General features: G+C 39.9%; 1 protein-coding gene and 2 long non-coding RNA genes across 4 annotated transcripts in view; 1 reads left to right on the top strand and 2 right to left on the bottom strand.

Moving 5' to 3' along the window:
• Positions 1–14,834, top strand: part of LOC135254696 (uncharacterized) — a 26,745-nt gene extending 11,911 nt beyond the window's left edge. Inside the window, exons 3-4 of one of the 2 annotated variants that reach the window (XR_010329948.1) lie at positions 13,127–13,242; positions 14,137–14,834. This is a non-coding gene — a long non-coding RNA (uncharacterized LOC135254696). Of the gene's footprint in view, positions 1–13,126; positions 13,243–13,536; positions 14,012–14,136 lie in introns of those variants that run through there. The other variant, XR_010329949.1, reaches the window with a different exon arrangement.
• Positions 1,982–4,349, bottom strand: hand2 (heart and neural crest derivatives expressed 2). The gene is made up of 2 exons (XM_064335107.1): positions 3,184–4,349; positions 1,982–2,687 (listed from the first exon to the last, which is right to left on the bottom strand). The coding sequence occupies exons 1-2, from the start codon at positions 3,697–3,699 to the stop codon at positions 2,589–2,591; spliced, it is 615 nt and encodes a 204-aa protein (XP_064191177.1). The 5' UTR covers positions 3,700–4,349; the 3' UTR covers positions 1,982–2,588.
• On the bottom strand, positions 8,665–26,609 carry LOC135254697 (uncharacterized). Its single transcript, XR_010329950.1, has 2 exons — positions 25,968–26,609; positions 8,665–11,782 (listed from the first exon to the last, which is right to left on the bottom strand). It is a non-coding gene; the product is annotated as an uncharacterized LOC135254697 (long non-coding RNA).

Raw genomic sequence — 26,609 nt, 5'->3', positions numbered from 1 at the left:
CATTGAAGTTAAAAGCAAAAAGTAGATACTGTAGGAAGCCGATTTCGTAGAGCGTAACAACTTGGTCATTGTAAAACCCTTCCTGATTAAAACATGAAGAAAGTTGTGTAATTCGCCTCCAGTATATCCTTTTTTTGCTTTACGCTTATATTTAATAAGCCATACCCTTCCATCGTGTCATTCGCCCCTGTGTTGTTGCAAAGCTTAAATTATAAGCTCCTATGAGTATACAGGATCATACCAGGTAAACTACTTTAAGAAATATGATTTTTTAATAAAAAAAAATAAAAATAATTATCACCAGGCATGACAAAGGTACAGGTCGAACATCGCTACTATTTTAGGGGTCTATTCACTCTATATCACTCCGTTCATCTTGCATAAAATATTATAGGTCTAACAATTTTATGTTTTATGTTAGGCTATTGTACTTATTTAAAAAAAGAAAAAATAAATAAATAAATACGAGAACACCAAATGCAATATAGTTGCATAGTCTACATTTAGTTAATATCTTGACGGGGGGTGAATGGGGCTTGAAACTAATCATCGATTTTGAAGATATGCTCATTGCAGTTGGGTTTGTGGTAGATTGTATCGGCCCCCGAAAGCGCTTCAGCGCCTTGACTTGATAGGCACGCTATCAATCAAAGCAGAATCCTAGAGCTGCTCTCTACAGTCCCAGTCCCCTTTATCTTTAAGCTTTTAACGTCAAAATATACATTTTTTCCGGCTCCGGCCTGTCTAGTGATTTAGCTAAAAAGAGGCTTTAGAAATATTTAAAGTGATTTTCAAATACCACCGAATTTTGGAATTGGCCTACATTATCGAAGTGTGTACAATTAACATGTGCGTGCACAGCTTGGACAAATACATAAATAACTTGATACCAAAGGTTTATTTATCAGAAAGGACTTTACCCAGCGTATTGCGGTGTATCGATTTAAGAGAATATGTGATGCTAACGAGTATACAGTGATAGTTCATGATTTAATTGACGTTCTGTAACACTGAGGAAGGCTGAGCTGATTTCAAGCCTTGTACTGTTACTTATAACAACGCGTCCAATAAAAAAGATTCACAGTAATAACGGTTAGTGTTAAATCAACTCTTACAGAGTACATGTGGTCCCTATTGGTCTCATATATACTTTGTTGAGTTGAGTTGAATTAACACTGGACATTTTACCGTGTATAATAAAAATAATAATCATCATCATAAATTCGTATTTAATTATTCGCTGCAAGGCGTATAAGAATTTCTATAACACAACGATCAATTCAGTGAGACAACAAACTGTAAACTGGCACTGGGTTGAACAGTCCACGTGAATAATTCGACGCATTTAGAATAAAATATCTACTAGTGTAGAAAACAGTCCCATTCGCTTTGTCGACATTTAATTCATTGTAACTATATTTATCATTGTTATTACTGTGAGGCAGTGCATTCTTGTCAGTGATCATTGGGTGCCATTGGTCAGGTTTCGGCCTTGTGTTGTGATCATCCGAGAACGCATAACGCATGTTACTTAACCAGCCTTTAAAAACATTAATGACCTCAAGACATGCTATTATATTTTATGGCATAGCTCTGCATATAGACATTTTGTTTTCTTGTTCGTTGTTTCATGGTACTTGGATCACCTATGTTTCAGCGTTCTCATACTACCGTGCTCTTATCCAAAACATGTGCCGGTTCGCCGGATGCGTGGGAACGAGTCTATTTGAAGAGCTGTTGTGGATGTATCGCGTGAGCGGTATTTCACTTGACTGTCACGTCAGGATAAGTACAGTAGTAAATATTTTAATACCGTCTGCTGAACTAAAAAGCGCAACGATTTAGGTCACAATGCATATATATGCTATTAATTCTACGTGAAAGATAAATAAATGAAGAAAAAAATGAATCTTTTTAAGAAAAAATAACAATTATAATTGTAATGGCAACTAAGCACAAATAAATGTTCTGCAGCCCAAAGTCAAATATTTAAAAAACGATTTTATTTTAAAATGGATCAGAATTCAAATTATACGTTGTATATTACTCAGTATATGCAACAAGGGGACTATGTTTAAAAAACACAGTGGTTTATTGTATTAATTACATGGTTTGCATCTCCAATATGATTTAAGTCCCATGTTTCTGGACGGAAGTGCACTCGACTGGACTTAACAGCTGTTTAAAACATCATCAAATACGAGACGACCACAGAATGACAACATAACACTTCATGACATTTTTTTTTGTTGAAATAAAACATTTGAACTGCGTCACTTTTTCAGTTAAACTCCATTAATATCTATATCTAGGGGGAAAGGGGAGAGAAAGGGGAAAGAACTCGCACTTCACGAACACGTCAAACATCTGTTTGGGTTTCCACTTCAACAACGAAACAAACATTCACCACATATGAGACGACAGAATCCCTTACCAAATGGCTCTCCTCCTCTTAAAATGGAATGGTTTTCTTCAAATATCCACTCTTCATTGCGGGAAATTGCACATAAATATTCCATTAAATAAAGTCAGAGTACAAAACAAAAGGAAAAGACTTTTCTTTTCAAGTCTTTATGAGAAGGGGTCTTTCACTGTTTCAGTTCCAGTGCCCAAACATGTTGCGGCCAGCCAGTTCTTCCTTTGGTTTTCTTATCGTTGCTGCTTGCTGAACTTTTCAAAACTTCATTCTGTAACGGGAAATGAGCAATACAGACCCTTTATAGAAACAATAATAACAAAAATGGAGGTGTGTGAAATGTTTACATATTTAGACGTCTCCCCCGCGCGCCCATTGGCCTGCATGGCCTGCTTTACACGAGTAATTGAAGCGTCCCTTTGTTTAGTTTTAATGTAAAAAATATGTTTTGGTTATTATATCAACTTGGAGTCATTCATAACCCTGACGGGTTTTGTATATGTTTGTGCATTAGGACTGTGTGAAGTATTGTACAGCTCAACGTAGACAGTTTTAGTTTAATATTACTGGACGTTTACATAGGCTAAATAAAATTACCCACTGTCTCGCTTTGCAATACACATGACTATACTTGTGTGTATTTGTATGCATTTGTGTGTGTGTGTGTGTAACAAAATAAAGTCACCTACAACTCTCTGTTTCAGTAGTTAAACTCTTATGTATCTTCCTATTAAGAAAACATTGTATGGCGAAATAAATTCCCTTACCACTTCTTTCTTTCTCCTTTCCTCTTTGACGTCTGTCTTTTTGAACTCCGCTTTGAAGGCCTCTGCTTCTCCGTGCTGCTCGTCCTTGTCAAGAATGTCCATGAGGTAGGCGATATAGCTCGTGGCCAACCGAAGGGTTTTTATTTTGGACAGCTTTGTGTCTGCGGGGACGTTAGGAATGCACTCCCTGAGCTCTGCGAAGGCACTGTTGATACTCTGAGTCCTGCGCCTTTCCTTTCGATTTGCCGTGGGTCTCCGTTTCACAGGACGGGGCACCATCCCAACGGCGCCAGCTCCCGGAACACCCCCGTAATGCGAGTGGTCAAGACCAGGGGCACCGTTGGCATACTCGGGGCTGTACGACGGTGCCATACTGTAGTCAGGAGGAGACATTTCAGGATGGCTGATAAGCCACCCGTGGAAGTAAGGGTTTTCTTCATGGCAGCGACTAGCGGCGGCAAAGTAGCCATCGTGATGCACCACCGAGTGGTGAGGAAATCCACCAACTAAGCTCATGGTAGAGCAAACCAATGACTTTTACAGCGGACCGCTAAAGGGATATGCGTTTGTCCTCGCAGTATATCGGTGGTGTCTCCAGAAGTTTTACGCACAGGCTGACTCTCCATAAAATTACAGTCAAAAGTTCTTTATAATTGTACTGTACACTACAGTCATTATACGCGTCTGTTAAATATCAAATACACCAAACACAGTAATGCACATGGGGTAATAAATGTTCTCTCTCTTCTGACCACAACCAAAGCCAAATGTAAAGCGATCTATCAAAAGCGCAGCAATCAGCTACTTACACGCAATTTCTCCATTGTCCATTTCCAGAGCGAGAAGGCTCCCTTTGCTTTACTGAGTCTCAAAGTACACGGTCCATGTTAGGAACTGCCTTCATTGGCGCTTGGAGTACGTTCTCCCCAAATCCGCAATGTATTTACACCCTTTTTAGAATTTGGGGATTGAGGCGCAAGAGGACAGTCCTCCAAAATCCCTGTCGCTTGTGGTAACACTGTGCACAGCTTTACTGTTGCTCCGCACTGCTAGAATTCCTCCGTTTGATCTCCATGTCACAGCTTCATCTTTAGAACTGCTTGGGTTAATATATGTGGTCAAAACGTTTCTAGGCCAATCAGAATGCAGAGAAGGCGGGGCAAAACGGCATTGCTGAATGTTTATTCTCCTAAATTTCAATGTGCATCGCTAGTGCTGCTTGCTTCATTTTCGCAATAGTAATTAATGAATGGAAAATAATTCAAATAGGCTACTAACAAATCCTTTACTGGTTTATTAATATGACCAACATATAACGTCTTGTTTTTCCTATTTAAAAAATACTCGTTTATATCTATTTAAGTAGCTAAATAAACTCAAAACAGTATTTAGTTGCGAACGCACACATTCTGTAAAGGAATAAAAAGCACAAGCCATTGACCTTCATGAAAAGGTAAATGGAGTAAAAGTGGCAAGTGGCCTAAGAACGTTATTAATGGAAAATAACGCATTTATGCAGCTTCGTTATGGGAAGTGATTCTCATTTAATAATGAGCGTCTCTTTCGTGCTATTATGAGATGAAATGAGCAAGAGCTCTTTATTGTGATCGCATCTTTTATTCCATATACACGTGCATATATCATGGGCATATTCCGTGTTTCTAGATCTAATCCTGGATGTGCGCTACAGAAATGTTTGAAGTATTTGTCAAATTGTCAATACTAGCGTTGCCTACACAGCACGGTGTGTCTTCAAAGCACTGGGGCGTAAATATGAATGTATGACTCGTTTGGCTGCTTACTGTGGTTAAAAACCCAGACATAAAATTAATTTTCAATGTTGGTATACTTTTCATACATTTGTTGAACGTCCCATGTATATATTGGGTGAATTGTGTATTGTATCAATCTGTAATAATTCAACGTGAATATATACATCTTCATTAATGTTCCTATGTTTTATTTCTGTTTAACTTATCCCATACGTGTGGGACAACGCATATAAAAAGATCATTGAAAATACTACTTTTTCAGAAAATCTTTATTATTATTTTTTGATATAAAAATAGATGACATTTATATCTCGTTCGAAGAGAAACTATTTTGAAAATCACTTCTCACACATCCATATTTAAAAATTGAGGAAAAGGTTTAATTAAAAGCTTTAAAAGTTACTGTCTTTTTTGCTATTTCTAGATAATGGGCTTAATAGAGGAGTATCTGAAACGCAAACACATAAAATAATGTCCTTGTCTACCAGGATATACAAAGACTTGCAGGCTATACGTCTATATTTATTCATTTAAGTCCAAATGTCGCCATTACACCCGTGAACGTTTTACTTTTTTAAATAATATGCCACACACACACACGCTCAGACGCGCGCGCGCGCGCGCACACACACACACACACACACATCTTTGTCCTCTTCACTGAGCAACAAGACTCGCGACACTATGTTGGTAAACTTTGTTGAAAGTAAACATATATACATTGAATGAAATGGCGATAAGCTATTTCAGAAGTTTACTGTTATCGGTTGTTTCACTGTAAATATATATATTTTTTTCAGTATGTTACCCATATGTCAGGCACACTACAAAATAAAGGTGCATCACTTCAATGGGGTCTTTTTTTGAAAGAAAAGTATAATGTACATGTTATTAATAATATTCATCGTTATGTCAAATAATTTGGGCTACGGCATACGGTAGCCTAATCGTTTCTAACATGATGCCACCCTACACGAAAACAATATTGCATTGAAAATGGAGGAAACACTTGATGTAGATGCCCACCAAAAATGTAATCAACCGATGTTCAAAAATACACGACAAACTCAACAGAGGATGCCTTTTAAAATGATGCACGATGTAGCGAACAACATATTTATAAAACGGACTACACGAAGTTAGGCCTATTGATTTGAACTACGGTCGTGGATTACTTGTATGTTTTCCCTAGGTTCTTTTTTTTAAAATGTTGTTGTGTAGGCCGTTCGTTCGTTATTTTAGTCACTGCATGCAACCATAATTTAATTATGAGTAGATGTTTTAAAGGTTATATTAGAAGACACGGCTTATTTTTGACACTGCGCCTGCAATAAACGTAAGTGTCTTTATTATGCCTCATAGTCTATAAATTATAAGTTGAAGAGGTAATATATAAACAAACACGTATTTAAGAAAAAAGAGAAATAAATAATTTCCAACGAACAATATCTTCACACATTTATCATGCGATTTATCATTAAATGTACACATATACCACGAAATTTCCGAATAAGTACTGACATTTTTCTCATAACGGTGTATTCTAAACCTTGTTAAATCAGAGAACACTGGACAAAATAACTCGTTATTGGAATCAATGATCCACACTTGTTGATATCTAATAATGTTGCTGTATGCCTTCTTCGGTTCAGAGCTTTTAGGTCCACAAACGAATATGAACGTGTGTGCTTGTGCGTGTGTGTGTGAAAAAAAATCACAAATGCACGAAGAATGGCACATGATTTATATTTGTTTAAGTGTTGTATGTGTGCTCCAAGTGTAATTAATCTGGCTGAATGGAGGTTCTTTGAGTAATTTGGATTCGTCGAGTCTCCAGTTAATGACATGTAATCAGCCTATAGGTCACTTGGTCAGACTCCTGTTACAAACCCCTCCTCCTCTCTCTGATGTGCTTTCAAACTAAATTTCGTATAAATAAATAAAGTTATACAGAACCAAATATTTGAGCACGGGAGAAGTGTTTGATAAATGCGATATGAATTCAGCGGATCCATAGAGGAAGGTCATCGTGTTAATGCGGAGAATTTAAGCCCAATTATCTAAAGTTTTCCGGGCAAGACATTGCAGTCAATGAATCTTCCGCCCTTGGTATGCTACTTGAAAGTAACAAACGAAAAATCGGTATTTATTTAAAATGGCGTACCGGTATCCATATATACATGCGGATTTGTCTAAGATGTATTTAGGCAGGTTGGCCTATGGCAGTCATCTGAAGGCCCCATAGCATATTGCTAATGTAGAATTGGTACCACAAATTTCCCAATTAATTCGATTATTAATGCAAATAGTATTACCCATCGTATACAACAATGTTCCAAAAAGAAGTTATAGATTTACAAGACACATGATGACACCACTGAGATGCTGGGGTATTGGAAAAGTATGCCTATTTCAATACACGAACAGGTGAACATACTCTTATTTTCGTTAAATCTTTTGGTGTAGTTGAATTCTACAGCAAACAAATTATGATTGAGTATGATTAATGAATTTAAAACTACTGTTGGTTATTATTTATTAAGTAATAATGTTTCTAAATTAAATATGTTTAATGATGTGTGTGTGTGGGTGGGGGTGGGGGAGGTGGGTATTCCCTCCCCCACCTACACCCAAATGCCAGTACTTTCCTCTAGAGGTCTCATTAGGGAAGCCCTCACTGCTATTTCCAACGTTTCCTCAATCAAGTGGCTTTAAATATAGCTGCACAAACAAACTGGCGCAAAGTACGTTAAAAAAATGTCACCCACAATTCTCCACCATGGCATTATTTACCGTGAAATGTACCATTGCACGTGCAATTCAGTCTGACAAGTTTGCCTGTGTGTTAATTGATTGGTTTCACCCAACAATAGACCGATTTCCACCTACTCCAGCAAAGCTACAAGGCTCATTCAAATCTAGTTGCAGCCTTTGAGGACATTTTAAATCAGGACAAACTTTCTTATTTTCAAAATTATTATTTGTTGTATTGTTGTTGTTTTTTGTTTTTGTGTAACACGCAACAGTAAACATAAAGAATGCATGCCTATTATTAAATATTGTGATTGAATTTGAATAATGTTCTATGTCGTCATAGTGTGATGTTTTTCCAAAATTAAACTAAAACGATTGCTTTAAATTTCTTGTTTAAACTGGGGCACCAACTGCAATATTTATTTGGCAGTTCAGGGTGAGTCTTGACTTATGCCTTTCAGTTGTTCACATGCTTTTCATGGTGCCATATCTTTAGCCTTATCCAGCAGTTTGATGTCAGATTTATGCATATTGAGTGCAGTTAAAATGGACACATCTTAGTGGGTTATTCAGAATGTTATTGAAATAATGCGGTAAAAGGGCATAAGTGTTTTTTCTAAACATTCATTTTTATGACTTATTCAAATAATTAAACTGTACCATCAAGGAACATTGTTTGATGCCAAGAGGTTTTTTTGAAGTAGTCCTTTTGTGGGTACAGTAGTGCTTTTTTTTTTTTTTTTTTTTTTGGCAAGGAGCCTTCTCTTTAACACAGCATCTGAAAGGGAAAGTAATTTACCTTATGAATCTGTGTGGCTAGAAAACATGACTTTAATACTGTATACTGTTAGTTCACTGAACAATTTGTAAATGATGAATATGAGTATTTACACAACAGAAAGGAGTTATTCATTATGCTTCTTCTGTTTGCTGTTTTCCATGTTCCCATCGAGTATTATTCATTTTTGATAGGGTGTGGTTGGTGCAATACATAAACAGTTTGTTTATAACGTTTGACATTGTTTTTGGTATTTGCTTCACAATGACAAATCTCTGTGTTGGCTGTTACTGTTAGTTACTGCACGGTCGATGCCTTCGTTCGGTCAGCGTGCTTTCTGTTTAGGAGTACATGAAGAACCATACATTCAGGCTAATTAATCCTGGGCTTGAGAACCTTTAATTTCAATGGATGAGTGAGGTGTTTAACCAGGAGCTGGAAATGCTTTGGTTTTTACAAAAAAAAAAAAAAAAAAAAGGACAACTTTAAGATTGTTTTTTAGATTTTATGATGCAATATTGTCGCGCACCCCGCTCTATGTACTCCTTTTTTGCGATGTTGCATTTTTTTTAGCAGAAGACACAGTTGTGTTTATATGTTGTGCATTTTGGTTGATTTGAAAAAGAAATGTTTGATGACTCCCAGACTTTGAGTGATCCGAAGGTTTTTTGTTTTTTTTCTCCCCCTCCCCTGGGCACGAAATGAAACTCCTATGTTCTCCTGTATGCATAGTATTTGCTGCAAAGTCATCTGCATTCATTCAGTCGGACAGGAAATATCGAAACAATTAATGAATTATTTGTTTTATGCAGATACTTTGGCTCTTCACAAATGCTGGCGAGAGTAAAAAATTAATTTTCTTACTTTTTTTTTTTTTTTGGATATTAACAAATGTGATTGCTGATCCAAGTAATGAATTTTAGTGATTGCATTCAAACATTTGGAAAATGTAATATTTTGTTTTGTCTCAAGTTCACAGGCCAGGCCATAGAGCCACTATGAGGAGATTATGGATACATTAGAGGATCCATAGATAAGTCAGTCATTGGTGCAGCGAAGTTACCATTTGCATACTTGAATGCATTGCTTTAAAAGCCATATATTCGTACCCAGACATGTAAAAGACTTTTCTGGTTTCTAAAATTTGGTTCCTGAATATGGAAGTCTCTGGAACCATATAAATACCCATGTACAATTCTTCTGGGTGACAAAAACCTGACATGCTATGGTATCCTAGAGGTGTGGTCATGGCTGTCAGTTTTAGGTTGAACAAGTCCTCTTTTCCTCTTGTGGGGATACCTGGGTATGTTAGATTGTCATTCAACAAGAGGCTTTTGCCAAACCTTTCCATGTTCTTGGCTCGACTTAGATGATAATGGGGTCTTGGAGAGCCTGGTTGTAGTTTTGTTAATTATGGAATTCAGAACCTTGTAGAGGATAGGATAGGATCTTTACTGTACCCACAATTGTTTCTGGTCAGTTGAGGAGAAAGTGTGCACAGTCCGATCCTTAGATTAAGGGTGACAAACCTGTTGCTCCCTCTTTCAGAAATGACCAAGCACTTAGGCCTGCCACTAAGGGCGGTCGAATAGAGCAGTCACACAGGACTTTGCATCTGTGAGGGCCCTGTGCCAGACAGGGATGTTTTTGCTTATTTTTATTTATTTTTTGCTTTTAAAGGTAGACCTTGTGATATGACATCAGGCACATAATGGAACACAGATTGTACAGCGAGCTATTGCAAACGGCAGTTGCGCACATTTCACCATGCTCCTTTGTCTGTCTGACAGGGTATCAACATTCAGGTGTGACATGTTTTCTCCCCCCCTTTACTATAATTGCTGGCACAGCAGCAATGCTCCATTTGGGATTCAAACCTACAACCTCTACCTTGCACGTCCAATTCTGTCTGTTACCACTAATGTGTACTGCTGCATATATAACTGGCAGTCCCTTGACTATACAGTATCACGGGTGTTGGTTATGAATAAGAAATTAATATGAGCAGAATGTTAAAAGGACTTGAAATGTTAAGGAAAATGACTCAATGTAAATTCAAGGAGAGAGCAGTACCATTAGAGTGTAATTCATTGGGAGTGGAGTGGTCTTAAAACAGGCATTGACCTTCGTGTGATGACTTCACCTTGTCTGGGACAGGCGATTCTGCTTCCTTCTTCACTCGGGTCCTCCCACACTTTAGCCTTCGCTCTCCACTCTTTCTTCCCTCTGGTTTTCCCATATAGCTCTTCCCCATAACCATTATCTCCATACAGCATCGCTCACTCCCGCTCAGCTCCTGTCACTTAAACGCCTTTGCTGCCTCCATAACCTCATTTCTCAGCTCCTTACCGGCCCGGGCCTCCTCCGACAGCATTCTCCTTATCCCCCGTCATTCTCCTGTCTTCTCCCAACTGGATGGCTCTCAGCCCTGTGCTGGTTGGGCCTGTCATCTGTTTGCAATGTCCACTGCAGTGGACAAGGGGAAAGAGAGAACCAGATCCTGTTTACTGGCCATCTGGACGCATGGTGGCACATCTTTCTTAAACTGGTGCTGCCCCATTTCTAAGGCTTCTCCTGCCAGCCACATTGCACCTTCTATCAATGTCCACTACTGCTCCACTTTTGTTGTTCCTTGGCCAAAGCCCACGTGCCTGTGGGGTGAATGGTTCTCCTTAATGAACGCTCTTATGTTCCCACGTTCCCACGTTCTTTCGTTTCCCACTTCTCCCCCAAAACAAACCCCCCTCCCAAACTCCAAAACTTTCCAGCTGCTCTTCTTATGAATATGCTCCCTCTGATTGGTTGGCACTGCATGCCAGGAGCATGAGAAAGTGAGGGAGCACAGAAACCAGGTAAATCTCCCCAGCTCGAGTTGAGCCGTCTCACCGCGGGCCTTCCCATTGTGTGGCACGGAAGACGGGGCTGTAACCCTCCAGGTGGTAAGATGAGAATGTCCCTCATGTATGGAAATTCACACGTGGGATTTCACAGGTGGAGGTGGACAAGGGAACTTGATAGACAGGCATGATAGGCAGACGTACTATATAAGCTCTTAGTAATCATTGGAAATAAAGAGTGGCTCTTATTATTGGAGTGACAAAAAAACTGAATGAAATTCACGAAGGATGACTCCTTTTGAAGTAAATAACCATCCTTCCACTGCAAGTTGGTGTACAGTTTTCTTAGCTCGTGATCCTCTGCAGTATCTTTTCACCAGCAAACTTCCTCTCCCGGATCTCAGAGTCCTGTGCCGTGCTAGTTTTCTGGCAGCCGTGATTCACGAAGCTGAAGGTCACTGCAAAGACAAATGGGACTTAAGTCATTACTTCAGATAACACAATACAAAAGAGAGGATTTGTTCCTTAATCAAAGCCATGTGCTTAGCCCAGTGTGTTCTGAGTACAGCAGTATGGCGCCTGTGTTTGTGAAGAGCTTAATATTCTTATTAATCTGAAACGTCATGTTTAAGCATTAGGGTTAGACCTCCATTTCTGTCTAGCTTGTTTTCTAGTTTTAACTGCATCACATAATTATGTGCGCATAAGTGCCAGAGCCAAGAACAGACTTGTTTGTGTTTGTTAGAGGGTTCCTATTATTGAACATATCCAGGCCTTCTACAGATTTTTAAAATACTTTTCAGAATCTACTTGGTATAAAAATAAAACGCAACAGAACAACACTGGCTGTTTCATTCATATGCAGTCCTTATGTCTCTCATCTATAATTACGGTTGTAGCAGACCTGCAGTTTATACTATTTTGTAAAACAACGAAGAACAATGGAAAATGGCACTGTGAACCAAAATGTTTTTCCTTATGAAAAACTGCAGTCATGTCGCCTACCTGAGGAATGACCATTTACTCTGCACAGAAAGCTCCTCCCCTGTCTTTGCTGTTTTAGCAGTGAAGTTGAAAGTGGTTGATAGTGTCTCCTTTATTGTCCCCTGATGTGATTGAGATCATATGCATATTTTATTATGTTCGTAGTTCCATAGGTGCTGCAGTAAACACTGAATTTATTGTTGAATTTATTTTTTCTGCAAAAAAAAATCACCTTTCCCCACCATGTTATACAATGCTGTAATTTTTAAAGATCAGATTAAAGCTTACATTCAAACAAGCATACAAGGCTATTAACATTAGAGGAGAAATGCTATACATGATGATACATAGTTTACATGAGAGATCATATTCAGAATTTAAAGAAGGCTAAGGTAAGGTGAGCCTATACACTACTTGTTTGCAAAAAAAATTGTGAAGAATTTATTTGAATTGGGTTTAGTATCTTGAAGCCATATTCAATATTGCACGTATCCATGGAAACCACATGAAACAATGTCTTGGCACTTAAAAACATCATCACATTTAATTATAAAAATACTTAGTTTTCTATGTGCTCATTTCCTTTTGTATAAATGCAATGACATCCAGTTCATCAATTATTAGTTCATACAATAGAAAAATAAAGTGGGACCCAGTGAAGACCAAGGATCTGGTTTGAACAGCAGTGTTGATCAGATGATCGATGACTGGTGTTGTGGAGAAGCGTGAGCTTTTTGGAACATGAGCTCTGTTCAATGGAGCATGGCAATGCCAAGCAAAGCTAGACCAGTTCTTTTTCCATTCATGTATTTTTACAGAGCCAACGGGGAAAACTGGATTCCCGTATTTGTCTTGAATTGGCCGTGTCACTGGGCTGGAACCGGGCCACGCGTTTTCGCCCCTCTGTTTGGGCCTGTTGTTCCGACTCATCAAGGTGGGTGACCCCCATACTGGATTATTAGGATTTCCAGAACCTTCTGCCTGGTCCATCTGGCAACGTTTACGCTATTCAAACAAAAGCCAGTGGATTTTGGCATGGAAGGTATTACAAAGAGTCCAGTTCAATTAGAAAGGCTTGATGCGCAGGGTCACTGATAATACGTTATTGTTTTATTTTACAATAGGCCCTGCCAGTGAGCTTCTGCTGCTTGCACTTCATTTAGGGTTGCACTAAAATAACTGCCTTTTCCTTTTTCTCCCCTCTTACGATCCCTGGAAAAATGAAAAGGATTTGAGCAGTCGCTATATACTTTCATAGCTCAATGACACCAAGGCCATATCCATTTTATAAAAAATGTGTGTGGGGGGAGGGTGGTTCCTAATAATTTAAGCAGATGCTCTTATCCAGAGCGACTTACGAACATGCAGGAATAAACAGAGGTGCTACGGGGTCATTAGAGTGAGTGTGCTGATGAGTGTGCTAATGAATACAAGTAAATGAATAGTTGAATGAATGAATGAATGAATATAGGAGAGGTTGAAATCCATAGACCTCAAGAACTGCAATCCTGTAGGCATGCCCCCCTGGAAGAATTGTGTTTAAAGACCAGCTGTGATCATTTCAGTTAAATTCAACAGGGGAAATACTTGAGATTACCAGGTCACAGTAGTAGACCATGCAATGCTTCTTTGGAACTCCAAATTTTGCATTTTACATTTTAATTCACTTGTGTCCTGATAAAAATGGATATTTTTCCCCAAAATCATGATCACTACTCCTTTTTTTTTCATGATCAGTTGCGTCATTCAGTGCACCGTCCTACCCAGGCAGTCATTCCCCTCTGTAGCTTTGATTAAAAGGTGCTGTCTCCGCTTCATTCCCTTCCAGTGACTCAACATGGGCCTGAGTGCTGAGTTTGGGCATCGGGGCCTTTTTCTAAGAGGCGTTAAAGGAGGAAGGACATTCCTAGACGATGAACCTTAATGCGCGGCATGCCTCCAGTGTTGTGAAGAATCATCGCTGAGCAGAGCTGAGCTGCGTGAGCGTTATTGGGAGCTCGCGGTCAAGGGCGATTTTTCTGAGTGAAGTCGCCACGGCCGCCGTACATCACGCACGCTCGCCCTCCCGGGCCCCGGCCATTATCCGCCAACGTCGTGATCCTCGCGCACAAAAAAAGCGCGCCGCTCTAATTTACTGCGCCGTGATAGATTTACGCCCTCCTCCCCATTAGTGTGTACATTACCCTCAGCGTGTTATGCAATGGTGTTAGGAAGATTTAGGGAAAGGATAACAAGCAATAAATTTGACGTCTTTTGCGGTGAGAACCTTTCTGCCGTCCGTCCCGCTGTGCTCCCATTGGTGGGGGGTGGGGGGGGTTTAAAAACACGCCTCTCGGGGCTTGGGTGAAAACGTCCTGAGGATGAGGGCGTGGTCCCCTCATTAACCTCCATGATGGTCTGTGGGTACTTTAGTGAGGACTGCGAGAGATAAGGGCACAGAATACCAGCTGAGACTTGTGCTGGAATGACCAGCATTGGGAACTTAAAAACACTGTAAATAAATGCCTTGTGTATCCTTCTGTAGGAGCTGGGCTCTGATTTGAACAACATTTCACTGTCATACCCCCTTTAGAAAGACTGTACTCAAAACGCGATTTAAAGATACATCCATTCTCTATACCCGCTTATTCCTGGTCAGGGTGGTGCTGGCGCCTATCCCAGCATGCATTGGGTGAGAGGCAGAATACACCCTGGACAGGTCTCCAATCTATCGTAGGGCGCACACACCATTCACTCACACACTCATACCTATGGGTAATTTAGAGTCTCCAATTAGCTTACCTGTATGTCTCTGAACATGTAAACGAAAGGCCGAGATTTGAACCTGGGATTCGAACCCTTCTTGCTGTGAAGTGACAGTGCTACCCACTGTAGCACTGTGCCATGCTCTGTATAAACATACGCGTTATTTATTGTTGCTGACTCTAAATCTTTTTTTTTAAAAGATTCCCTGAGTTAGTCATGGAAGGTGTCAAATGAGCGAACTGACTTGACACCTTCCATGGAAGGGATGGCGAATTCCATACAGCTTGCGCATTTTCCAGGAATTGAGTTACAGATGGTTACAGCAGATCACACACTGCAGTCCTGCATGATTTCTGTAAATACACACGAAGCCAGGTTCACATTGTTTCTGAGAGTACCGGTACTGTGTGTCTCGGAGTCAGAACCTCCCTGTTTATTATGTCCCTGGCTTGTGTTCAGCTGCCTGTGAAGACTTGTTATGGTGATGTGCAAAGTATTTTCTATTAGCTTAGTTTCGATTTGTAAATAAAGGATCACGCAGTGTTCAGTGTGTAATCATACAGAAAAAAACAATCATGACGTCAGGTTTAAATTCAGTGCTTAGGAAATCTAGACAATGGAAACAAAGGTACAACAGAACCATAAGAGAATCATATCTCTGCTCTGTGAGCCACAACTGCACCTGAATCTGGCTGAACAACCAGTGACCGCAAATTTAGAACAGCAGGTTGTAAGACTAGAGCCCAGAAGACATGTTCCCATTAAATACCTGAGCAACACCTCATCTTCTAGCAGCTGCCATGCATACCCTACCCCCCCCCCCCTTGTTGTCCTGTCTCTGTGAGTTATTTGCCGTTGATGTATTTCTGTAGCACATTGATTTTTTTGACTTGCTTGTTTTGTGAAATTTGAGTGATTTTTTAATTAAATTATTTATAGGCTTTTAAAAATTGTTTGGCTTAGCTTTGCACCACTGAGCAACTCTAAATGAAAATGGAGCATGCCTTAACCGAATACCTTACCTGAATAGCCTAAGTTGTAAGTTTAGGGACATTTCGTCTAGTTTCACATGTTTAGTAGTAACTGATGCTTAAGATTTTAATTTGTATCTATGGGAGCCACAAAACTTCTCCAGAAAAGCACAAAGATGTTTGGTTTGTTCTTGAGTCAGTAATGAATTATATCCATGTTTATTCAAATGACACAGTTCACCTGCTGGTAGTTTTCGCTGCATTTAATAAGTGTCTAACTGAAACAATATTGTTTCAAGGAGATTTCTTCTAGTTTCAAATGTTTAGTTGAGATAACTAATGCCTCTGGCGCAAATGAAAAGTACAGGATGTGAACCTAGACGTATTTGGATATTGAACTGTTGAATACATTTTTAAAATAATATTGATATCAATCGATCATTTTGTCCCAATTTATCGATTCCTCAAATTTTCTTATCATCCCAGCTGTATGAAGAAGTAATATCTTTCCCCCAAAACCATTTGGCAGTTCTTTTACATATATATATATATATATATTTTGCTCCAATAAAAAGCTGAGACTGAGATTTTCATCAGCAGGAAGAGGAGAGAGGTCAGGTACTTGGCCTACAGGAAGTGCTGCTAGTGGAGATATTTGACTAAAGTCAGTGGTGACAATACATCAGTTGCATTTGTATAGCACCTTCCGTCCCTTTTAAGGAGATTTAAAGTTCCCAGAGTGAAGGGGGGAAATGGAGAATCACATCAAGATGCTTTACTACCACCTCTCCTCCATTTTTTTCCTCCCAGAATGCTCACCGTGCACCAGCTGAGGTGGAGAGGGGCGACATTTATTAATCCAGTTTAAACTGGTGGATGGCTATATTTAGAGTGCTAAGGTGGAAATTTGGCCAAGGACACAGCGTACCCCTATTGAGCCTTTAATAAAGCCCACTGTAAGTCCGGTAGCTCGTTTCAACATCATCTCACACGTGCTTTTTGTGTTTTCATTCAGTGTTTTTCTGGTTGGTCAAGAGGGAAGATTGCCCCTACTATCCCACTGAAATCACTCACAACATAGTAGGGTTGCCAAATTGACCGAAAGTCCTGCATCTGCTTGTTCTTGGCACACTATACTTTTCATAATTACTCGAGCCTTGCCGCTGGAACAATGAGGCCAGCTCATTTCACAAAGGTAGCCACATTCAAATAAACCTTCACGGGAGAATATGACTGAAAAAGGTAACAGGTCGGATAAAGAGGGAAACATCTCGTATCTCATTCATCAATCCCTCGCGTATATCCCGTCAAATAAACTCTAAAACAATTTACTGGAAATGTACACAGTGGAAGTGCCAACGTTAACACGTTCTTAAGACTGGACAGCGGCCAGATCATTTTTCAGACCCAATATTTAATGTGAACTAAAATGTCCTTTCCATTGGAAGTGTTGAGAATAACTCGCTTTCCTATATTTGGCCACGAGCTGTAGTCGGAGAAACAAAGTCTGATGTCTGCGACGGTCTCTTTATTTCAAGCATGATGAATTGCTTTCATTTGTTTAAGTGCAAGTGGCAGTTTTAGTGTTCTTACTATAAATTTTACATAACTTCTATTGGCATGCCGTATTAAGCCTGCGAGAAACAAATTGTACTTTGCCGTTGATCCCCCTTCCCTTGCTTAATTGACGGAATCCGTCAGAAACGAGGCAAATTTAGCGGTGAGAGTTTGTGCCCCCAGAATGTGCCGTAATGGGAGTCATGGCAACGCTCCAGGTTGTCTGCCAAAATGCGCTCCAACTTTGCATTTTTGGAGAGAAATGAGGAACGTAGTGCTGCTCTCACACTGCATGAGAAATCACACTAAAATGCAGAGGATTTCAAAACTGTGATCAAACTCCTCCATTCTTGGCTTTACTTTAGCAAAGTATTCTTGACACATTTGGGAAGGTGGGAGGGGTGTGATATCAATAAGGTACAGTACATTTTAGCCAAAATTCACAATTGGATTTAAAAGTTTCAAGTGAGTTTCTTCACAATGTGCTATTATGTTCTCACATAAATGTAGCAATATGCACAGTCCTTGAAGGCATTGTTTCTTCAGTTCCGATAAGAACCACCTCCAGCACCATACAGCGTTTCACATTTCATTTTTAATATCTTTAATGCTAGAGTGCTAAGCATTTTTGGATTTCTCGGGGAAACAGAGCGTATTTATGTTGATGTGTGAGAGGGATGCTGATGACGGAAATTAATCCGTTCCGGTTCCCAGATTACATGCTCTCCGGGACGCGTAATTGAAACAAGTGTCAGAGCTGTGCTAAAGCAGCGCTACAGGAACACATAGATCAGGAGGCGAAGTAACTTCCTGGTGGATGACTTTCTACGAGCGCTGAGCATTCTTCTCCCCGGGCCCTTTGAAGCCGCTCCTGGAGTCGGGCCTAAAAGCAACGCTTTTGCCGAATGTCAAGACAATGAGATCGCACCAAGCCGCGAACTTCCCTGCACTGAGATAACTCTGAAAACCAGTGGCCTTTTCAGGAACTTCATTCCATGCGTGGAGATATTTTATGGCAAACTAAACTGAACAGATGAGCTGGCTTGACATCAGTGCGCAGTCACTTTTTTTGAACTAATTAAGTGCAAAAGGGATTTGTTTTGTCCAAACTGTATGACATAATGGGAGGATCGGTCCAGCCTCACTCCTCGATGACTTAGCTGGTTGGAGATCCTCCCATGACTATTTTTAAGGTCACCTTGAGCCTTTTTAAAAAGATTTGTTTTACCATAAAATTAGATAATAAGTTAGCATTTCCATATCAGCTTTCTGAATGTTTATGCACTGTAAAACCTTAAATTAATTAAAATTTAAATTAATAAATTAAAAACTCCACGAGCGCTAGTCCTACCAGGCACAGGCCAGGTGAATGGCAAGTTTGTAATGATTTGTTCAGGTTTTTGATGTCCCTCTTTCCCTTGGTTTAATAGTCATGTAGACAGTCATGGAGCCATGCAGAGCAGGAAAGCAAAGAAGGTTACAGATCGCATTACAGAAAGCATTATTTCCTGGATTCAAACCTTAACCGCTAGTATGGATTGAGAGTAGGTTTCTCTGCAGACTGCTTCACGTGATCTCACTGAATGCGCCTTTCAGATCAACCAGAGCTGGAGCTGAACCTGTCTGTGTACTATGACATCATCACTCATTGTTGCAGTCATATCATAACCTGAACATTGCAACCTGTTGTTAAATAATGCTAGAAGTGATGACTGATTTGAATGGATAACAAGGAATTGCAGCTGGTCCATGGTAGGATAAACAATGTGGCAATAAGGTATTGGTGATTCACTTTAGTTGCCTACTAAGGCAAGGATCCACCAAGGATTCAAACCTGTTACCTACAGGCCACAAGTCTAGTTCTTTAAAGACTGAGGCCACACCTTTCAGAAATGTGCTGTGCATTTGTTCCATACTGGCCTTTGAGTCTCATATCATGTCAAATTTTGCCAAAGAAACAAGCTTGTTGCAGCTGAGAGGAATATGTAAGCTACATTTTACTCAATTGAGTTTGGCTTCATGGTCTCCTCGCCTTACCATAGTCATTCCTGTATGAAAAGCTGCTTTTATTGAATTTAGCTGAGTTCTGAATTCAGAGCTACCTCATTTTGAAAAATAATTGTGAGGTAATGTCACGCAGCACAAGGTTTCTAAGGTTTTCCGTGCTTGTTTTATTTGTCTGAAGTATTTTTTTCCCTTTTCACTGAAACCACTCATCTTTTGAATTGCCCTACATGTCCCCATACTGGAACAAAAAAAAAAAAAACTTCCAGTGTTTATGTCTAAATCCTTTTTTCCAGGACGCAGTCCAACAATGCTTCCAAGGCCTTGCTTTCATCTGTGAGCTAAAGAAATAGCTTTTCTTTATGAAATACACTGTACAACAGGGTTCAGGATGTTGAACTGTCAAGATTATCATTGTTTTCATCAAGGATGAAATCTGATGAAAACATACCTCTAAACAAATAGTTGTTTCATAAATATGTTATGGCTCTTTGTGAGAGTTAAGCATAAAATCCTACTTAATTAGAAAAAATAACTTTTATTATACCAGTAAATTAAAACAGATTGCTGCATTGTTCCAAAAGGAAATCTAATTTACGTGTAGGAAAACTTTGTAAATACTTTGAGGGTGACAATAGATTACCATTATTACACTGAGCACAGAAAACAGATGAAAATGTTCTGATTTGTACTTAAATGATTTTATTACATGGTCTAAGACACTGAAGTAACTGCCTTCAGAGATTGAGATAATGAAGATTTCTGCAGAAACACTGGCTTACTACTTTCCTGTGTATCTGATTTCCACTATTTATTCACAGTACACTTTATGGTAATGTTTCCTGTAACCTTAAATTATAAAGAAATTTATCTCTCTCTCTTTATCTTGTATGCACACACAAAACATAAGAGCCATTAAATAAATGTAGACAAATAAGGAGGCTCACCTGGTTACCCTTAGCAACCAGCTGGGCAGTATGTTGAATAACAGACAGTGCTACCATGTCAGATTTAGGGGTTTCTGAGCTATTATAGTTTTTAGAGTATTTGCTTATTGGGCCCAGTGGAATGTGTAGCAGTAATTGGTCTGCTACCACTTTTTTTATTTTGAAAAGGTACTGAATGCATAAATGCAGATATACTTAGCTGGTGGAAATGACATGGAATAAAAGAAAATGGTCCCAAACAATGATGCTACTGCCCTGCAATAGACCTGACCAGGGTGTGTTCCTACCCTTCACTCAGTGCATGGTGGGATAGGCTCCACTACCCTCCGCGACCCAGACCAGAATAAGCGGGTAAAGATAAGGGATGGATGGATGGATGGATAAAAATTCTACTGCACATCATTTCTGCTAACAAATGTGAGATTTTGGTGAACCCCATTTAAAAAAAATAGCAAAATTCCAACAAAGCCACCTATGTCATTCCCCTTCCATGCAAGACTTCTTGTTTGCTTGCTTGCTTGCATGGCCATGTACACGGACATTCCTGCTGTTCACATTTGTAGAGTCGAGGTTCTGCAGCCACAGTATGGCTTCAGTCCTGAAAAAAATAAAAAATACTAAAGCCAGTGCCGAAGGCGGGAATCAAAATCAGATACCATCCATGGGGGGCGAACGACACTGGTCAAAACAGGGCCCCCAGTGTCAGCCCACCCAGAAGAGCCTGCTAACTCCACGTGCAGTGGAGGCTTGCCCTGTGAGATTTACTGTGGCTTTACTCTCAGAGGCAAACTGCAAATCACGCTGAGTTTGATTTGTTACCTCCTCACTGCCTGGCTATGGGTCAGGCGTTATTGAGAGAACACGGTGCCTCTGATCATGAGGAGAGCGTTTGGCGATGTTCTACTGTCATCTGAATGTCCTGGGCAGTATGACAAAATCAAACCGCCTACAGTATGTCATGATGACTTGGTGTGGATTGGGGCAACCACCAGCAAAACATTTAAGTGGCGAAGGGAGGTAAATGAGGAGCTTTCACTGCCTGGTGAAGTCTATGTTAGTTTAACCATATTGCATATTATGTGGCATTTTTTGAAAATATTAATTGGTCTTCATTTGTCTTATCTCATTTCTATGGAAATGTAAACAACAAGAAAGCTGAATCATGTCAACATGACCTGATATCCCCCTTCTTAACAGCCTGGCCCTGTTTTTGTGCCTGACGTTTAAGTAGACTTTGTTTTTTCAATTGAGAAGCGCGTGGTTATATTGTTTTAAATGAGCCATGTGAATAGAGCATACAGACAAGCTTGATTTATCCTCACTGTTACTGCTTACGCACATAGTAGTTTGTTATTAATCACGCATGTGGCAGGCAAAAATGGGCAGGTGTTTGTGCTCAAATACAATTTTGTTTTTATTTCCTTCCTACAGTATTTAAGGCTTGCCTTCTTTCTGAGAATCAGAGAATATGGCAGACCCTCCAATAATTTAATAAAGTTTTATAATATTCTCTCCACATTGAAATTACGCATGATATATGTACAATACAAGGGCCATGAATAATATAATTCATGAATAATGAACACTGTTAACAGATAAAACTATACCCCTAAATCTGTAAACAAAAGCCACAGTTCTGCTATCACTGATGATTTATATTAAAAAACCTGATATTAATAAGTAATGTTCATGCCTTGTTTACATTCACAACCAAGTACAGGAAACAATTTTTAGAAGTTCTTCTGATAAATGATTGTTCATAATTCTGGCGTGGGCCAAGTTCATTCCTTTCAGTAAACAAAACTACATTGTGAAGAAGACTGTGATAGTGACTGGAGGACTGTGAACTTTTCCCCTCGTTCCCCGCAAATGAAAGTCATTTTTAATCAAATTTGCCCTTTTTTTCCCCCCATGGACAGTACTTTGGCCAGTTCAGGCTCCTTCAGAATAGAATCACACAAAAAAGGGGAAAAAAATGAATGTCCTTTAATCCTTTAGATGGATCACTGCCTTGCATGGTCATAAGAGTGTTTGGGAATTTAACTTTTTTTTTTTTCTCAAGAGCAGAACAGAAAGGCAAGCCTCTTCTACAGTAGCATACAGTATATACAATTGAATCGCAAAGCTGAATGATACTCTGTTGGATCTAATTGCCCTGAGAGATGTATTTGCGCAGGCTGCGTTGTCGTAGGAGCTCTTTTGGCCACACTTCGCCTCTTTCTGCAGATTGCACTTTAGCCAGTGAATGTTTCCTTGGCGGACTCCCAGGGCTTTCCACAGAACTTAGCACATATTCTTCGCACTCAACCTCACTGCAAAGCAAAGCAAGTTGCACATGAGAGGTCCTCATTTTTTTCTCTTTTTTTTGCATGATTTTACTCAAGTGGATTTTGGATTTTATGCATGGTAGCATTTTAAGGCCCACTTCAGAAACACAATAGAAAATGATACGTTGTACAAAAATGTGCAGTCACCCTATGTTTCAGCAGTGAATTAAAATGGGAAAATTCACTGCCTTTTTACTGAACATGTCAAGCCGCACTCATCCAAGCAAAGCATACTCTAGTCTTCTTATGCACGGAGGCTTTTTTTTTTTTGTCATGTAACTTTTCTGTACAAAGTGCAACCATGTCCTGCAGTCACAAAGGAGAAAAAAAGAGTCTGGCTTTCTGCATCATGTTCGCATTTCAGCGTGCCGCTCTCTCACATGGATGCAGATTTTGTCCCGTGCGAGTGCTGTCGCTTGGCAACAGGCTCTCGAGGTTTATCCAAGTCTTTGTTGGGGTGGGGGGCGGGGGGGTGTACAGGAAGATGCGTTCCCCGGATCCCCAAAACACCCCGTCAGTCTAAGACAAACCATTTCCTTCATGTCTTTATTCTGTTGCCAAAACTCAAGATTCCACATTATGCAATTTCTCTTACAGTCGGTGCATATGAATCATCTGTTTTGTGTGAAGATGGAAAGGAAAAAAAATATTTGCATGCTTTTCAAATAGAATGTTTTCTGCAGCATAGCTAATTGATTAAGCCAGTAACGTATTAATGCAACTGCATTATATAAAGAAACCCAACAGATGGCCAAAGCATTACATGTCTGGTTCAGGCATTGTTTGACGGTTGGTTTTGTATATGTGTGTTTGTTTTGTTTTGTAATGAAATAAAGGAATCCTTAAATTAAATTCTCCATTTGCACACTAAAACATTTAACCATTACATGTTACGAATACTTTTTTGTATTTGTGGATGATATTTTTTTTATCCAACAACTGTGTTTCAACATGCAGACACACCTTAGCTTACATGCATTTACCTCATTTTGATATTTTGAATAGATACTACATGGGTTTAAACCTATTCGTCTAGACACACTATACGTTCGAGGTTGCAATGAGTCCCATCGTACTGTTGTTCTTCATACCTTATATGTAACAAATGACTTGTAAGCACACATTTCCCTTGATATGAAATTAAAGCCGACGACAAGCATCTTGAGTAGCAAACGTTTTTATGTGACTTTATTTGCGATGTTGTATTTAACTGCTTTGCTGGGTGGAACTAAAGAGAGAGAGAAAGGAAATGAATTAGCCAGCTCGCAGATGTCTTTTAAAAGAAAGGACTGCATGACAAATGTTCGCTACCTCGAGGCCTCCATGTGAAATGCACCAAATTGGGAAAAAGCACCAGGATACTTGCTTTATAGTGATCTTATTTTTAGGGTCCTGCAAAGTGCATAAATTGCATAAACCTTAAGAAGCCAACTTTAATCTTTGCTGCCATCATGTTTTGCTTGGGCCCTGCTGAGCTCAGTGGTTGAGAGGTCATCATTCCAGTTGGTGAATTTGCTTCCTGTGTGTTGCCTTTTCCAAAATGATAAGTTTATGTGAACGGGGGGGGTCAGCACGTGATCCGGTCATCGTGACGTGGCGTCTCATGGACGTGCTGTGCGGCTGACATCGAATCCCATTCCTCCCTGAATTAGCCCTGAACTGCATCTGCCACTCTTAGACTCTCTCCTTCTGTTTCTCATTTTCTTTAATGATGGAGTCCTTAAGCCCCCGATTCCAAAAAAAAAAAAAAAAAAAGTCACTTTAGGGCATTTTTTCCTTTTCTTCTTTTCCATGCTGTATGCTTTCCCATGCATTCATGTTTAAGTCCTAACAACTATACGTGTTTCCCACATATAGATCTCCCTGTTAGCACATTTAAGAACAGCTGTGTTAAACATAATGGATATGATAAACAAATCGTAATATTCTCATCACTAATATGCAAACTCTACTGTTGCTAAATGCTTCTCTGTTGGGGCGCTTTAAAACAACATTACTTCCTAATACATGCCATACTAACCAATAAAACAGTCTCCATATAACGGTTAGCATATAAAATGATAGAACGGACTGAAAACATAATGGTGTGTACCATAAAATTATGCAAAGGTATGGCAGAGCATTTAACCCTTTAAGGTGTAAGATCACAAACATGTGATTAGAATGTTCTTAATTGAACATTTTAATGCTGATGTATCCATACTGGTAATTGAAAGCAATGGAGTTCTAGAATACAAATGCCAAGACTGACTTCAGATTTCAGTTTTCAGAGAGACTGCATTCATTTTTTATAAAACTCTTAGTTGCTTAATGTTTTTTTTGTCTTGGAGAGAAAAAAGTAGTTTAGGAATGGGCCTATAGTGGATCATTACATGAACATAGCCTAATACTGGTGGGGGCCTGCTTGCTTTTAGCCTGTTGCTTTGTCTGTTGGCAGAGAGAGCAGTGCTTGTCTTCATGTAGATCTCTTGAGAGTAGTACAGTAATGGGTCTTAAAACCACAATCAGGGCAATAGCTAAAGCTGCCCTACATTGGCAGAAGAGAGGTGCTAAGGGAAATTTATTTAAAAGCCTAAAAACAAACAATAACACCAGTGAAGACAGACCGTGAAATTACAGAAATCCCAGTAAGCATGCCAAACATGACGGTCTGGATGGCGACAAGATCTAATAAAATAAATTAAATCTCGACTGTGCCATTCAAAATCTATTAATCAGTATTGGGATGGGGGTGGGGAGTCTATGATGTCAGCAACCACAAATTAATTTGATCAAGGCATAAGCAGCAAGGGGTACAGAAGATCATGGAGAACAATACAGTCACAGACAACAGCTTTCTGCCAACTTTCTTTATGTCTTTGGCATACCAAATTTCAAATAGCTTAAGCAATGTTAAATTCTAAAATCATTGTCTTTAATGAAAAAGATCATTTCCACATTGTAGAGAAGTACGGATTTCTGCGTGTGGGGAAAAAAGTGCAGATTTTCATATAGAAATAACATTACCGACACTGAAACAATAGTCTTATAGCATGTCCTTAGACACTGAATATTCACATCGTACTTTACTTCAAACTAGCACCATCAGCTACAAGTCACACTGCCCACCTTGTTTTAAGGGAAATCTTGTCCATGTCTCCTCCCACTATCTCCAGGCCTTGTCTGTATTCGATGGCTCCTCTGTGTTGCGGGCGGCTACAGCTCACAGGGAATAGCATGTTGGCTCCTTCATGCATTAATGCCCAGGATGAGATGCTGATCATTTCCTTGTTCTGGGTCACTGTCTGCAGCTTGTTATCTCAGTGGGAGATGGGCCACAGGCAGGAGAGTTATCCTAACGACGTGCCCCCCTCTCAACGGTCCCCTCCAAACCTATGTCTGCCACCCCCCCCCCCCCCACCACCACCCCCCCGGCGCATCTGCCATGAAGTGGAGCTCCCCAAGGGTCCAAAATGTGCCCGTATTGAATCTGTCTGCCAAGTGCCACATTGCCCCTCCTCACATCATCTTCGAAGCGTCCCCTCTTGGCGTTCCTGTTCCCCCGTGCCTGCGTTTCGGTGAAACTAATCCTGACTCAGGGCAGCCCCGAAGGGCGGGGCTTGTGCGGGCGGGTCACGTTGTTTTTGTTCTTTGTTTGAGTCCGTCGGTAGCGTGCGTTCGGGGGTCACTGGGTCCGCCGTTGGCAGGATACGAGGGACCTCTGCCTCCCTCCTCTTGCTGTGCTGGTTTACCGTCCCCTGCTGTGCCACA

This window comes from Anguilla rostrata, chromosome 5, assembly GCF_018555375.3.
Source record: "Anguilla rostrata isolate EN2019 chromosome 5, ASM1855537v3, whole genome shotgun sequence".
Classification (NCBI taxonomy): Eukaryota; Metazoa; Chordata; class Actinopteri; order Anguilliformes; family Anguillidae; genus Anguilla; species Anguilla rostrata.
This window is presented reverse-complemented; position numbering and strand designations above follow the sequence as displayed.

Coding starts and splice junctions, on each gene's coding strand:
- hand2 (XM_064335107.1), bottom strand. CDS start 3,699: ATGAGCTTAGTTGGTGGATTTCCTCACCACTCGGTGGTGCATCACGAT. Junction 2,688..3,183: donor AAAGGAGAAAGAAAGAAGTG/GTAAGGGAATTT, acceptor TTCCCGTTACAG/AATGAAGTTTTGAAAAGTTC.